The 16,617-nt window shown below is 34.6% G+C and overlaps 1 protein-coding gene across 1 annotated transcript; it reads left to right on the top strand.

Annotated features, from left to right (window-relative positions):
* The first annotated feature begins 1,392 nt into the window (after positions 1-1,392).
* LOC137717643 (NADPH--cytochrome P450 reductase) lies at positions 1,393-7,808 on the top strand. The gene is made up of 18 exons (XM_068457063.2): positions 1,393-1,923; positions 2,742-2,801; positions 2,901-2,977; positions 3,070-3,127; positions 3,209-3,292; positions 3,369-3,405; positions 3,939-4,008; positions 4,138-4,335; positions 4,476-4,568; positions 5,192-5,417; positions 5,530-5,613; positions 5,711-5,862; positions 5,956-6,052; positions 6,199-6,348; positions 6,436-6,513; positions 6,614-6,736; positions 6,869-6,982; positions 7,320-7,808. The coding sequence occupies exons 1-18, from the start codon at positions 1,627-1,629 to the stop codon at positions 7,398-7,400; spliced, it is 2,079 nt and encodes a 692-aa protein (XP_068313164.2). The 5' UTR covers positions 1,393-1,626; the 3' UTR covers positions 7,401-7,808.
* Positions 7,809-16,617: the final 8,809 nt, after the last annotated feature.

Here is a 16,617-nt window from a genome sequence, read left to right on the forward strand (position 1 = left end):
GATTCGACCGTCGAAAATTAAAAAAAATGTATGAAAATTAAAAAGAGTGCATAGATAGCTTTGCCTTATTTTTAATTGTGCTTACATATGTGTATTACGTTGTTTTCATTATTAATTTTATCTTCTTTTTCCTTTCAATATATAAAAAATGTGACCACATCAGAAAAATTGTCCTAAAGCAAATGAGGGGTACAATAAAAGCCGAAAAACTAGAGGCACCTGAGTCATAAGATGTTTTCGACACTTCCAAAGAAGTAGTGTCAAAAGAAGCAAAATCACATTTATAATTTAATCCCACTCTAACTTTTGTTGTAGAGTACTTAATTATTACGTTTAAAACAAACGCGTAGTATTCCGTTTATATTACACGGGTTAATTGACGAGTATTTATCTTAAACGTTTGTAGTATTCCGTTTATATTACACGGGTTAATTGACGAGTATTTATCTTTACGTTAATAATAGGTATTTATCTTTACATTAATAATAAAAATTTAACTCCCGTTACTTTTAAGTTACACTCCATTTTATTCACCAGACACATTACAAATCATGCTCGTAAAAGTTACCAAGTATATTAAAATGCTTTGTATTTAAAATGGTTTATGAGATTGGTATAACTTCTCAATTTGGTCACTGAAATTTAAAATCGATAAAAGTGATCCCTGAGTTTGTTTAACATCAATCATTTTAGTCATTATGTAAAAAAAAAAAATCTCTGTCAAATAAAAAGAGAAAATGACAAAAGTACTCTCAATTTTTGTCAAATTATTTTAGCTCATTTTGGTTCTTTATAACAAATATTTTTACGGAATAATCAAAATGATTAACTGTAGGCAAACTTAAGATCACTTTTATTGATTTCAAATCTTATGATTCAAATTGAGAATTTATGTTAATGTCAAGAACCATTTTAACTAAAAAAATTTTATATTAAAATGAAGCATATATTATTGTCAAATCATGAATCAAAACTCTGGTTTTAAGCCGTATAAAATCAAAAGGTATTAAATAATAAATAAAAAAAGGAAAAAAACTAGAAACTAGTAGAAAGTAACCAACAAAAGCAAGTGACATTTTATTATACTAGTAGAAAAGAGTTGAGCTATTGCATAATGATATAGATTCAAATTTCGTCGATAACTAATTTAACATCTAATCTAACAAAATTTATAATTTAACAAAAAAAAAATTAGTAGAAACTAGAAAGTATATAAAGGATCCAAAAGTAGAAAATAGAAAGTTATAAAGAGGTTTCCGATTTTGTCAACTCCAAAAAGTCCGATCGCTCAAAAAAAAAAAAAAAAAAAAAAAGTACAAAAGAGGCGTAAAAATCAACGCCCATGAAAGTTTCCTGCTATAATTGAAGTTTCAAAAAGCCCTCTTTTTTCTCGTTTCTATATTTTCTTTTATATTTAATATTTAAAATAAATATAAAACCGGCTGAATAATTTGTGGTCAAATCTCTCTCACAATCTCGTTTACCAACCTCGCTGCGCTGCCATAGAAGTGATCGAACCCGAGAGGACTCCGTAGCTCCTTCACCATTACCAGCGATTCAGTTCACGGATAACTGAGTGAGAGCAGGGGATTCGGGTTCCGAGCTTTGACTGACAGAGATTTCAGGATGAGTTCGAATTCGGATTTGGTACGCGCGTTGGAGTCGGTGCTAGGGGTTTCGTTCGGTGGTTCGGTGACGGACACGGTGGTGGTGATTGCGACGACTTCAATTGCACTGATAATTGGGGTTTTGGTGCTGGTGTGGAGGAGATCGTCTGATCGGAGCCGGGAGGTGAAGCAGCTGGTGGTGCCCAAGCCGCTTGAGGTGAAGGAGGAGGAAGACGAGTTTGATGTTGCAGCGGGGAAGTCTAGGGTCACGATCTTCTATGGAACTCAGACTGGTACAGCTGAGGGTTTCGCTAAGGTAAACTATTTTGGTTGAATTTATGTGCTTTGTGTTAAACACCAAGATTTTCGTGTCAAATGATTTGCAAATAGTTTGTGGTTGTGATCAAAGGGGGTGAGCTTTGTTGGGATTTTAGATTTTGGGTTGGTTTGTTTTTCATTGGAGTTTGATGGTAAGATTGGATTTCAGGGAAATGTTGTTGAATTGGGACAGCTGAGTAGTGGACATAATAGTGGTTTGTCATAAAGTAACGATTCGGGTTAAGATTTTTATTTAGGATCTGGTTAGAACTCTATATGTTTGCGTGCTTCTGCGAGCCTACGACGAAGAGTCAGCTTTGGATTTTTGCTCTAGAGGCAAGATCGTCAGTTTCTGTAGATGATTTCAAAAGTACCATGGTAATTCGAACTTTTGGCTTTTCATGGCAAGAGATGGAAATGAAATGGTGCACTTGTTAATGTGTTGACCTTTAGGTCCCTAGAGATTGAACCATAGGAGAAAAAGGCAGGTTGAAATGTTCATGGCTATAGTGCACGTCAGTTTTACACTTCAGGTGTTCTTGGTTTGAGCAACTTAGTGAATTGTACAGTTGATGAATTCATGACAGCTTCATTGTACTAAGAAAGTGAGTGGGTTCTGACGCCATTTGGGAGTCAAACCATGGATCATGAATGTGGTAATATGTTAATATAGATTTCTCAATTGTACAGAAGTGCACATAACCAAAAGTTATCTGTACGGATTCTGAATTTACAACATAGATAACAGAATAGTTTATAGTGTTCTTGTAGGAATTTTTTTACTTTCTAACTGTTATGTTTTTAATGTGAACATAGGCTTTGGCTGAGGAGATCAAGGCTAGATATGAGAAAGCTGCTGTGAAGGTTGTCGACCTGGTATGTAAGATGGGAACTGATTTTTTGTATTGCATCGTTGCTAGACGAACTGCATAATATGGAGTATACGATAAGTTATATTTGCTTATGGTTGAATAGGATGACTATGCTGAGGATGATGATACATATGAAGAAAAACTGAAGAAAGAGACTTTGGCATTTTTTATGTTGGCCACGTAAGATACACATTTACCCATACTTATGTTATTTCTAGATTCTTAATGGTCTTGCTAATAGTGCGTTCAATATACTTGACCTTACTTTGTAGTTATGGAGATGGGGAGCCAACTGATAATGCAGCAAGATTTTACAAATGGTTTACGGAGGTTGGTAGCTTTATTGTTTATACACAACCATGACATTTTCATTGTCATTTAATAAATTGAGATCTCATGGTTTTATTTCAGGGAAAAGATAGGGGTAGCTGGCTTCAACATCTAAAATATGGTGTTTTTGGTCTGGGTAACCGACAATATGAACATTTCAATAAGGTAAAATCAATACTATGTCTTTTTCCATTAATTCTTTGTAGTATTGCGTCTTCTGATGACATCCTTATTGAAGCAGATAGGAAAAGTGGTTGATGATCAACTTAGTGAAGAAGGTATAACTAAATTTGCTTTCTCTCTTGCATTGCTATTGAATGAAAACTTGTGTACCTTGTCGCTTGCATTTCAGTATGATTAATCACATACATAGTGTAAGATCGCAGTGGGAATTTTCAATTTAGCATTCTGTGTAAAGACTGGCACTTTTCGTTTTGTATTATTCAGTTATGTGTTTGTGTATGGTATTTGGTTGTGATTAAGGGCCTGTTTGGGATTGCATGTGGAAAAGCGTAGATAGCACTTCCAAGTGATTTTCTAGGAAGCACTTGGATGTTTGTTAAAACTTTCTACATGTTCATATCTTCCCATTGGCAGTCCCAAACAAGTCCGAAGTATTATATTACTAGCTGTGAACCAAGTTGGTATGTTTGCACTTCTCCTTATTTTGTTGAAGAACAGGTTAGGAATTAAGATTGAGGTTTTCTGATTTACATTTTAGTTTTTGTATATCATTGTTTTCTGTGTAGCTTATTTCAATCGCCAAATCTGATAACTTTTTATTGAATTTGCAACTTTGTGGTTAATGCAGGTGCAAAGCGTCTTGTTCCCGTTGGCTTAGGTGATGATGATCAATGCATTGAGGACGATTTTTCTGCTTGGTATGCTGTAGTCCTGTTGTCATTCTTTTCTCGATTGCTCCTTTTAAGATAGCATCTAATTTTTGGGAAGTATTAGTATGACTACATTTTTTTGCTTGCGTTAACTGTAATGTTTGGGTTCTTCTTTAGGAGGGAATCATTGTGGCCTGAGTTGGATCTATTCCTCCGAGATGAAGATGATACAAATTCTGCGGCTACTCCATATACAGCCGTAATTCCAGAATATAGAGTTGTTATTCATGACCCTAGTGTTGTTACCTCTTATGAGGACAGTCAGTCGAATATGGCCAATGGGAATGCGTCTCTCGATATTCACCATCCTTGCAGGTACTTATAGATTGTGCATTCCTTGTTTCTCTAGCAATTATTACATTTTAGTAAAATTGGCTTATTCTTTTATTTTCCCCTTTTTTCTATCCAGTTTTATTTTCTTTCACTAATTTTTTTGCTGCATTTCTTTCCTAAAGAGTTAATGTTGCTGTTCAAAGAGAGCTTCACAAACCTGAGTCTGACCGCTCTTGCATCCATCTGGAGTTTGATATCTCTGGAACTGGTATTACGTAAGTTCATATATGTACCCACTTCTTTTTAATTTTATTTTAAATCTTTTATAGACTGGTGATAGGTGGATATTGATGCTTTCATCTCTGTCAAATGTAAAATAGAAATGGTTTGTGTAGATAGGCTGATATTTTTTTCACATATAAATGGAATTTTTGTGCATCTTTCGTATAGTTTGTGAGTTTGCGTTTAGTAAAGTATTCTTTCCAAATATTCATAAGAATAATAACATTCGTCAATTGTAGGTGTATCATTACATTAACTAATTATATTCATGAGTATTATCCACCAAACTTGCCAAACGAAAAGCAGAGGCTTAGTGCGGGTAACTCTTTGTAAAATGATTTTCCAATGCATACTGTGTTCCTTATTTAGCTGTTGTTCATGTTAGTATGTCGTTGATAACAGAATTTACATTTGTCTTTTCCTGCATTACAGTAAAGAAAGAAATCTGCCATTTGTGTAGTTAATTTGTGGTGACCGAAATTAATTGGTGTCTGAGCCCAAAAGCAAGGGGTTCCTGCTTGAGTTCCCTTTTATTATAGATCGAAATGATGTTTTTTTCTCTTTTAATGCTGGCATTATCAACCTCTTGCTCAAAACTGTTTACTTTGTTTTTCAGATATGAAACTGGAGACCATGTGGGTGTTTATGCAGATAATTGTGATGAAACAGTTGAAGAAGCTGCAAGGTTGTTGGGCCAACCTTTAGATTTGCTATTCTCCATACATACTGATAATGATGATGGCACGTCTCTTGGAAGCTCATTACCGCCTCCGTTTCCTGGTCCGTGCACAGTCCGCACTGCATTGGCACGTTATGCTGATCTATTGAACCCACCTCGGAAGGTGATCTTCATGTTTTTTGTTGTGATCGCCTTTCTCTTAACTTTTTTTCTTATGTTGGTTTTATTCTTGTTTATATTACTATTGATTTCTTTTAAATGATTTATACTGTCAGGCTGCTCTACTTGCTTTGGCTGCACATGCCGTTGAACCGAGTGAAGCAGAAAGACTTAAATTTTTATCATCACCTCAGGGGAAGGTTGACAATCATGCAAACCGTCTTAGAATGTTTGGTTCTGTTTTCATATTGTTTTTATATTTCATCTATACTCATATCACATCCTTCCACCATTCAGGATGAGTACTCAAAATGGATTGTTGGAAGTCAGAGAAGTCTTGTTGAGGTAATGGCTGAGTTCCCATCAGCGAAGCCTCCACTTGGTGTGTTTTTTGCTGCAGTAGCCCCTCGCTTACAGCCTCGTTACTATTCCATATCATCTTCACCAAGGTGATTTCCCGTCACCATCTTTGCTAAGGTCATATTATTTCTATAAATTAATTAGATATTTAGAAACTTGACTAGTATTGTTGCTTCCAACAGATTTGCACCCCATCGTGTTCATGTAACCTGTGCTTTAGTTTATGGTCCAACGCCAACTGGCAGAATTCACAAAGGAGTGTGTTCGTTCTGGATGAAGGTAGTTCCGATTGTGACTATGCAGCCCCTTGTCTGCTTCTTATCACTAATTGTTTTGGTTTTTGAAATCCCAAAACCTTCCATACTCTTACAGCACAACTTAGGCTTTGCTTGTATCTAACAGCGAACTGTTTTGAATAAAATCAGAATGCAGTTCCTCTAGAGAAAAGCCATAACAGTAGCTGGGCTCCTATTTTTATTAGGCAATCCAATTTCAAGCTACCTGCTGATCCTTCAGTCCCTATTATCATGGTGGGGCCTGGTACAGGCTTCGCACCTTTCCGAGGATTTCTACAGGTTTAAAATTGCATTACAAGTCTGAGTTTTCATAATTTATTTGTTGAAAAAAACAGGGAGATAAAGTATAATTTCTCTTTTTTTTAGGAAAGGATGGCCCTGAAAAGGGAGGGTGCTCAATTAGGGCCTGCACTTCTCTTCTTTGGTTGCAGAAACCGCAGAATGGTAAATATTATTACGTTGCCTTTTTGGACTTGTTGATATTTTGGAATACTTTGTGCTTGTGGTGGATGGATAAATATATACTGGATCTTTGTTTTTGTAGGATTTCATTTATCAAGATGAGTTAAATAACTTTGTGGAAGAAGGTGTGTTGTCTGAACTAATTGTTGCATTCTCACGTGAGGGACCAACAAAGGAGTATGTTCAACATAAACTGATGGAGAAGGTAAGTATTTGTGGGAAGCACAAAGTGGTCTCTCTTAATTTTTTATTATCATTTTCTAAATAAAGCGATAGATAGCGGTCTCTCTTAATTAGAGAGAAAACCTAACGGTTGCACGAATTTATCCATATTCAGGCAGCATACACGTGGGACTTAGTATCTCAAGGGGGATACTTTTATGTATGTGGTGACGCCAAAGGAATGGCTAGAGACGTTCATCGGACTTTGCATACCCTTGTCCAGGAGCAGGTGCCAATCTCTCTCTCTCTCTCTCTCTCTCTCACTCTCTCTCTCAGGCGCACGCACACACACTCACACATAAATCCCGTAAACGGATAAAATAGCTACAGAATGTACACACATGAATCCCGTAAACAGATAAAATAGCTACAGAATGTGAACACGGCTATAGAATTCTAGGAGGGAGCAAAGCTTTCACCAACTGTTAGTCATCCAATTTCTTCCAAGTTGGTATTTTCCAAAACAAAAGAAAGAATAAAAAAAGAGCTCGTTGATCGCTTGTCTTATTTGTTGTCGAGTTAGATCGTGTTTGTTTACTAGTTATCGCTGGCAAAAAAAATTTCAGGAAAGGGTGGACTCAACGAAGGCAGAAGCTAGAGTGAAACAACTTCAGATGGATGGAAGATACCTTAGAGATGTTTGGTGATATTGCCTTCCTTCTTTGCCTTTTATTGTATCATCTTTCAGAACATTCGTATTATATATATATATATATATATATATATATATATATATATCTCTCTTCAATGTCGGGCATCGGAAGGTCTCTGCCCTTCAAAGTTTATAGCAGCAGATTTGGACAACAGTGTTGGGAACTGAAACCTGGTTTACCCAAAAGGTTTTAGTTAATTAGATCGACGCTGGTCTCCCCTTATTGTTACTATGATTAGTTCTCTCTTTCGATGGAAGGGGCCATTTAATTTTTAGGGAACTACATGTTAGCTAGTTGCAAAGATGTCAAAACACATACACGAATGCTGTAGTTTGTTTTGGTGGTTGTATGAAATTTTTTAGTGAATTATGGTAATTAAAATAAAACTGAAGTTTGCTGCTAGTATTTGATGAAAAGTGAAACTATAGTTTGGTTTATTGTGGCGGGCGCTCATACAACCATTCACTTTAATGCAATTTTATTTAGTTACAAGTTCACGTTATTAGGCTCGTCAGAGTTTAATTTCCGAGTCCCCTTATTTTTTTTTCAAAGGTTTCAAAAATCTTTCTAAGAATCCCAAGTTATGTGAGAAGCCAAAGTCATGGTTGTTTAGCATGCCTCTTGTGCAAGTTCCTTTTTTTGGTCCTGGGGCTAGTTACAATCTTTTAATATACGCAAATAAAATATATTTGTACATCGAATTTAGTTTTTTGTGTTATGAACTAATAATTTTATGTATTTGTTTAACAAAATAAAATTTGTAAATTTACTTAATTTTTTTCAAAAGTAGATCACATTTCAATATGTTATATTATTCCATTTTATGAACATTTAATCAAGCAAAACTTATTTAAATAGACAAAAGTTGTTGTAACACAACACATCATACAAACAACAATGGTTTCTCATCTTAAAGGAGTAAATAAATTATGAAATTATTAATTTATATATCACGTGGGATGTATATGATTAATTTTTATAATGTATTATCTTATAAATTTACCAAAGTATCAATTTAGCTTGTTATTCCTAAGTTGGGATCGGCCAAAATTATTAACTATCGAAGTTATTAATTTATCGGGTATTAAATTATATTGGACCCAAGACTAGGTGTGGGGACTCTATATTCTAACATATTTTATTTCAAACATTTTGGTAAGAAAATTAGTGATGGGAATTGTTATTAACACTTCAAATTTCTCATTCTACACTTCAAACTTTCTATATTTAGAAAGAAAAATACACTTGTGAGGAGTGTAGAATGAGATTTTTTGAGTGTCAATAACACTTCCCATTTGTGATTTCTAAAACATATAAATGAAATATACCTCCACTTGTAAGTACGTGTATATGGAGAGGCCTTAGGTTTAAATTTGCAAGTTTGATACTAATCTGTTATAATGAACTTTTGTGTCGCTTAGCCAAAAATTTCACTTCTTGGTGAAAATATATATTGTATTAAAGAAAAACATATATATATATTTACAAGTTAAGATTTGGTGGCGCACGCGTTTAATACGCAATTTTATAGGGTCTAGTCTTTACTATATTTCACTGCTTCGGCCGTTTATCTTTTATATCTTACCTCAAGTATCTTGTCTACCAAAAATCACTTAACTTCAAAACCATATGACCGTTGAATTAAATTAGTGTGTCTTTGTAGTACATTCGTATATATTCAATGTCTTAATAATTTAAAATTTATATAAATTTTTGCAAAACTATCTTTGGGTGAGTCAAACCTAAAATATCCTATAAAATTGTAATTCTAGTAAAAATGTGGTGTGGAATTAAGAAAAGATGGGATATAAATCTGGTCCCAGAACATTCTTTTAAGGTTTTTTAGCCAAAATGGTCCCTGATATTTGAAATCAATAGAAGTAGTCCTTGAGTTTGTCCACCATCAACCATTTTGATCCTTCCATGAAAAATCTAACAAAAATACCCTTCATTTTTGTCAAATCATTTGGCCCATTGTTTATTAAATTGAGGGCATTTTTGTCATTTTGGTCCTTATTTAATATAATTTGTCATGGAATGACCAAAATTATTGATGGTGGACAAATTTAGAGATCACTTCTATTGATTTTAAATCTCAAGGACCAAAGTGAGAAATTATGAAAATCTCATGGACCATTTTGGCTATAAAGCCTTCTTTTAAATATTTGGAAAAGGAAGTGAATGCACGGCAGCAGGGAAAATGTGTTTCAAGCGTTTGGATTTAGCGATAATTGCTAATTTCTATCAAATCACACCCACGACTTATTGTACTTTACAACAATAATACCATGATACCAAAACACCTAATTTGTTTGGATCTTTCGATAACTTTCTTTTTTCATTGAATTTTCTTTTCTTCCTATGTTACTTTATGTAGATTCAAATACCTTTAGATTTAGATTTATATCTTCGTTTTCAATGTGCCAGCCCGCATGTGCCTCGTTTTTCGTGCCTTGAGCAACCTCAGTTTGCACGAGAATCATGCCTCGTTTTGCATGTGTAGAACCAACCTCCATTCGCATGCCAGAAGCTTGCCTCGCTTTCTGTGCCCCCAAGTTTGCCTTGTTTTGCGTGCGTAGAGTCCGTCTCGTTTTGTATTCGTCAAGCCTGCCTAACACGCACGTTTTTTTGTTAAAATTTCAAAGTTTTTATTTTTGGGAAATATTTCTATGAATATTGAAGAAAACTTTATAAGGCATTTGGAAGCAGTTTTACGGTTTACTGAGCAATAAATGTATATTTAGTAGAATATTTAATATGAAAACTAAGCAATTAAGTGAAAAATATAGTAGTGAGGCTCAAAACATTGCTAACTGGGGTTCTACCCTCAAGAATCTCACGGAATGTTTTACCTTAATTTTCAAAACTTCATGGATAGATTGAACGATGGTTAAAGCACGACTGGGTTTGCCTCGTTCTACGTGCGCGGAGTCCACTTCGTTTTGCGTTCGTCAAGCCCTCCTAACACCCACGTTTTTTTGTGAAAAATGCAATTTTTTTATTTTCGCGAATTATTTTCCGTGAGTATTAAGGAAAATTTTATAAGACATTTGGAAGCAAATTTACATTTTATTGAGCAATAAATATATATTTAGTAGAGTATTTAAGCCGAAAAGTAAAAAAAATAAGTGAAAAATATAGTTATGAGGCCCTAAACATGGTTAAATTAGGGTTCCACCCCCAAGAATATTCACGGAATGTCTTACCTTAATTTTCAAAACTTCACGTGAAGCGAAGGTGCAAATAAATAGATTGAACGATGATTTATGTCCAAATTTGCAAAATTGGCTAAAAACCATGAGTGTTTATTTTTTTTATTTTTTATTTTTAACAAACGATAGTATCTACACTAAGTGGGGGAGTGGGCTAAGCCTTACAATGGGCTTGCCATAACAATGTGGTTCAACTTTACCTTTGGTGAGGATCGAACTTAAGACCTCTCACTTGAAAAGGAATACCACTAGACTGTAGCACTACATGGCAAAAACGTGAGTGTTAACCCAAGTTTTTATGTCAAAAATGAATTTTTTTTTTTCAGGAAATATTTTCCATGAGCATTAAGGAGAACTTTTACAAGGTATTTGGAAGTAGATTTACTGACACACTCCGACCCAGAATGCCCACTTGGACTCCGAATCGAGCTGTGTTGGCCGACACCTGGAAGGTGACGAAGCCATAAAGTGTAGTGTAGTGTAGTGGAAAATGTGAATAAATTTAAACCTAGAAGTGCCTAAATATAAGAGTGCGATGTGAGTGGGAATGAACCCATTTCACACGTGATGTCAGAGCATAAGTACAATACAGTAAGATAAGGTGAGAATTATACCATCGAAGGTAATCGTCTACACCAAGATTTGCCAAGAATCCTCGTCGATATGAAAGCTCAGCTACTAAAACCTGGAGAGGCGAAAAATAAGGGTGAGTGGGCCTTAAAATGAAGCTTTATAAAAACCTTTTTGAAAACATTATAACCCCTCGCTGTAAAACTAGTATAGTTTTCAAAATATACATACTACGTATAGTAAGAAAATACTTACTGTAGCCTGCAAAATCTCAAGAATTCATTACGGCACTATATCTCGTAAATAAGGGCATAACATCCATACTCACAAAATCTCACATAAGCAACATATCATATCGGGTGCTCATCAACATATGCTGACACATGAGTTCATGCAGAGGTATTCTGACATGAATAGGACTAGGTGTAATAATAATATACGCTCTAGTACTACAATCACATGAAAACTAGAGCTATATGCAGCACATACGAGTCGAAGTTGCCAATGGCAACTTGTATGACAGGACTGGCACCTACAATGAATCCAAAGTGAGCATACAGTGCGAAGTGCATATACACGTGAAAGACTGGCCCTGACCCGGGCGAGTACCAACACCAGTGCAGCAAACGATGAGCAGATAACATCAATATAGTCATGCCATAGCCATTCAACAATTCTAATCAATATCGTACTATTCATTACCATAAATATAATCAAGGCATCTCCTTATAGTAAGCTTACTTGTGCATCCCATAGGATTATTTCATCATTTCCCAACAATAAGGTATTTCTTATAAACATTAATTTAATCATGGCAATCGCATAAAGAATTTATTAATGCTTATATATATGGAAACTAACCAATATATATATATATATATATAAAGAAAAGACCCACTCACAGATCATGTCGCCGAGTCGAACCCGCCTCATAGCATCAAGAGTCCTTGCAATCCATTTCGCATAAAAACGAAACCATTTAGATAAATATAACGTGCTAATGAAATTATGCGTTTTCGTACAAAGTACGGCTAATAAAGGAACTATCCTAAAATGGCCGAATTTTGAAAAACAAATGGCGGATTCGGAATCAGCGCATCGAATTACGCTAATGAGGGTCCGTGTCAAATTTTACAAAAGTCAAGTCTCTATCAAAGGTGAGGTCCACAGCCCTACGCAAGTCAATCTGGAACATTTGCCCATGGATTTTCAATCTGTAACTTCCCAAAGTCCACACTATGCTTCTAGAACAACATAATAAAACTGCTTTACGATCCAACGGTTGGATCTCCGCCAATGGCAAATTCAAGTGGCGGTCAACATTGGATTTTACAAACTTTAGAAATTCAATTTGGAAAGATCCGTACATCGGATTCCCAATCCGTAAGTTCCTAATGTCCAAAAATATTACATACTATCACGTATTAAAGTTTGGTGCCAATCCAACGGTCGGATCGTCCATTCATATAATAATCAAGTAGCGAGGCGGTCCACTACGAAACTATATTAAAACATCAGGATTTCACTAAATGGATGTTAATTATGGAATCGGAGCATCAAATTAGCCTAGAATGGTCATGTGGGGTCTTGGCCCACGCGCCGCCGCACTCGGCGGCTGGCCGCCCCGACTCGCTGGAAAAATCAACTAATTCCAAAAATTACCAAATTTCATATAAATGAAGATCTCAATGAGTAGAGCAAATTTTATACCTATGGCCAAGTCCAATTTGGCCAAGAAAAGCTCCAATTTCCCTTGAACTCGCTGAAAAACCCTAGAATGGGTGAGCTTTGATTCTTCTTCCTTGGTGTTCTGACGCCCCTACAACTGGTTAGGTCTTGTTCTTGGTTCCAAATGGAGTTGATTAAGGGTCGTGATGGATGGTGCAACTCACTGGATCGATGGATCGCCGCCAAGAAACCGTCGGTGTCACCGTCACTAAACGCCACGAAATTGGCCCAATTTCCGTCGAATCTTGGATGAAAAATGAAGGAGAAGAAGTATGGTGGTGATTGCAAGTGATGGTTGGGTGAATTTCACCTGAAAAATGGTGGAAATTGGCTGAAAATCAAACCGGGTCACGGTTGGAAACAGGTTGGGTCCGATTTGGGTGTTCCTCACCTCTCTCCTTTATCTCCCTTCTTTCCTTCCGATTGTCCTACCACTCCCTCCTTTATTTCTGATTGGGCAGCCCCCAATCCCTCATTTCTCTTTTTTTTTTCTTTTTTCTTTTTTCCTTTCAATTCCAACCATCTATCCTTTTCTTTTCTCCATCACAGTCATGCATGTGTCACTTCCAAATTTTATGAAGCATTATAGATTATGGTCAAATGACCATTTTGCCCATAACTTCGTTCGTTAATAGCTCCTTCATTATAGCTCCAAATTACGTTATGTTTATGCATACGTGTTCGTATCGTCGAGTACTTCAAGAATACGATACAATAGTAGCTTGTACACGTCACGGAGAGACGGTCAATAAAAGTCAACAATCTCACCTCAAGGCATTTTCGTCAATTCACTCATTTAAAATTAATAAAATCGTAAAGTTTGGGACGGATTGTCACATTTATGGTTTACCGAGCAACAAATGTATATTTACTATAATATTTAAGCCGAAAACTACAAAAATTAATGAAAAATATAGTAATGAGGCCCAAAACATTGTTAAAATGGGTTCCACCCTCAAGAATATCCATGGAAAGTCTTATATTAATTTTCAAAACTTCCGTGAAGCGAAGATGAAAATAAATAGTTTGAATGACGATTTATGTACAAATTTGCAATATCAACTAAAAATCGTGAGTTTTTGTCATAAATGCAAATTTTTTATTTTTACAAAATATTTTCCGTGAGCATTAAAGAAAACTTTATAACACATTTGGAAGCAGTTTTATGATTTATTGAACAATAAAAGTCTATTTAGTAGAATATTTAAGCCGAAAACTAAAAAAAATAAGTGAAAAATATAGTAATGAGCCCCAAAATATTGTCAAACGGGGTTCTACCCTCAAGAATTCCAAGGGAAAGTGTTACCTTAAATTCCAAAACTTCACGAAGAGGCAAAAGTGAAATAAACAGATTAAACAATAATTTAAGTACGACTCGACGATGATCGGTAGCGTGGTACAGACCATTTCCTATTCCAATTTATGTATTTATTTTCTGCTTTTTTTTCCTTTGAGCTTTTTCTTCATATGTTACTTTATTTGAGTAACCACTATTAAATTCAAATATCTTTAAAATTAGGTTTTAAATTGCTAAGTATAAGTGTTTAAATATGAATTATAATAGATTTTGCATGGAAAAATATATTTTGAAGAACATGAGTATGATAATTTATTGTTATGGTAAGAGAAATAAAAGAAACATTAGCATAAAAAAAAAAATTTGAAAAGGAACGATCGGTATGAAGCTAGCAAATGGTACTGAAAGAAGTCGTTACCTCACTAGCAACAGTTCTATGTATAATCGGTATCCAAATACCGATCGTATCTTTTTCTATTTTATTTATTTATTTTCTTCTTTTTTCTTTTTTCATTGAATTTTCTTTTCTTCCTTTATGTAGATTTGAATGCCTTTACATTTAGATTTATATTCTCATTTTTCGTGCGCCAAACTGCCTTGTTTTGTGTGTCTCGTTTTTGTGCCCCGAGCGACGTCAGTTTACACAATGGATCCAAACCCATTTTGGGTGCCAAAAGATCGTCACGTTTTCGGTGAATGGAGCCCGTCTTGCTTTCTGTGCGTTATGGCAGCCTAAACACCCACGTTTTTTTTGGAAAAAATGCAAATTTTATATTTTCGTGAAGTATTTTCCGTGAGCATTAAGGAAAACTTTATAAGACAGTTGGAAGAGATTTTACAGTTTACCAAGTAATATATTTATATTTTAGTATAATATTTAAACCAAAAACTAAGATATTAAGTGAAAAATATAGTAATGAGGCCCAAAACATTGTTAAAATGAGGTTCCAACCTCAAGACTATCAACAGAAAGTCTTATTTTAATTTTCAAAACTTCACAGTGAGGCAATGGTGAAAATAAATTGTTTGAATGACAATATATGTACGAATTTGCAAAACCGAATAAAAATCATGAGTGTTAACCCACATTTTTTGACAAAAATGCAAATTTGTTATTTTTTGCAAAATATTTATGTTAGCATTAAGGAAAACTTTTATAACGCATTTGAAAGCAGTTTTATGATCATTGAGCAATAATTGTTTGTTTAGTAGGATATTTAAGTCGAAAACTAAAAAAAATAAGTGAAAAATATGTTAGTGCGGTCCAAAATATTGTCAAATGGGGTTCTACCCTTAAGAATCCTAACAAAAAGCCTTACCTTAATTTCCAAAACATCACGGTGAGGCGAAGGTGAAAATAAATAGATTGAACGATAATTTAAGTATGACTGAGCAAGGATCGGTAGCGTGGGACCGATATTTCCCTATTCTGATTTATTTATTTATTTTCTGTTTTTTTGTTTTTTCTTTGAGCTTTTTCTTCATACGTTACTTTATTTGAGTAACCACTATTATATTCAAATATATTTAAATTTAGGTTTTAAATTGTTGATTATAAGTGTTTAAATATTAATTATAATAAATTTTGCACGGAAAAATATATTTTGAAAAACATAAGTATGATAATTTGTTGTTATGGTAAAAGAAATAAAAGAAACATTAGCAAAATGGTTTTAAAAAAACCTAAATAAACAAAAATTGAAAAAAATGGATCGGTCTGAAGCTAGTGATTGGAAGGAGGGTAAGTCGCTACCGTACTAGGGATAATTCTTCTGAAGAATCGGTTTGTTACTACCGATCGTATCCTTTTCTATTTTTTTTCTAATTTTTTTTCCATTGAATTTTCTTTTCTTCCTATGTTACTTTACAAACGATATTTTTTTACACTAAAGGGCTGGAGAAGTGAGTTAAGCATCATAATGAGTTAGCAATAATGTGATGAGAGGTCTTAGGTTCTATTCTCGCTAAAGGCAAATTTGAACCATATTATTGCTAGCTCATTGTGACTCTTAGCTCACTCTCCCACCCCTTAACGTAAAAAGTATATGTTCAAAAAAAAAAAAAAAAAAAAAAAAAAAAACTAACCACGAGCTGATGGCTCAGTGATAAAGAACGGACTGCGAGGCTTCCTTTAACCAGTACAAAAAATATGTGGAGGTCTTAGGTTTGAAATCCGCTGCTGGTGTAAAAGCTAAACTTATGCCAAAGGGAGGCTGAAATGCCTATGTGAATCTTCCCGACCCTCGAAAGGGATGGATAACCGTGACTTACAACTCGTTGTCTCCCTTTTAAAAAAAAGAAAAAGAAAAAGAAAAAAAAAACTTTTTTTCATGAAATGGTTAAATTTCTATCCTTAGATACTCAAATTAAAAATTTGCATAGAGAGGCAGAATTAAAATTTTAA

This window comes from Pyrus communis, chromosome 8 (assembly GCF_041283825.1).
Source record: "Pyrus communis isolate YQ-2024b chromosome 8, ASM4128382v1, whole genome shotgun sequence".
Classification (NCBI taxonomy): domain Eukaryota; kingdom Viridiplantae; phylum Streptophyta; class Magnoliopsida; order Rosales; family Rosaceae; genus Pyrus; species Pyrus communis.

Coding starts and splice junctions, on each gene's coding strand:
- LOC137717643 (XM_068457063.2), top strand. CDS start 1,627: ATGAGTTCGAATTCGGATTTGGTACGCGCGTTGGAGTCGGTGCTAGGG. Junction 2,978..3,069: donor GCATTTTTTATGTTGGCCAC/GTAAGATACACA, acceptor CTTACTTTGTAG/TTATGGAGATGGGGAGCCAA. Junction 6,349..6,435: donor CTTTCCGAGGATTTCTACAG/GTTTAAAATTGC, acceptor TCTTTTTTTTAG/GAAAGGATGGCCCTGAAAAG.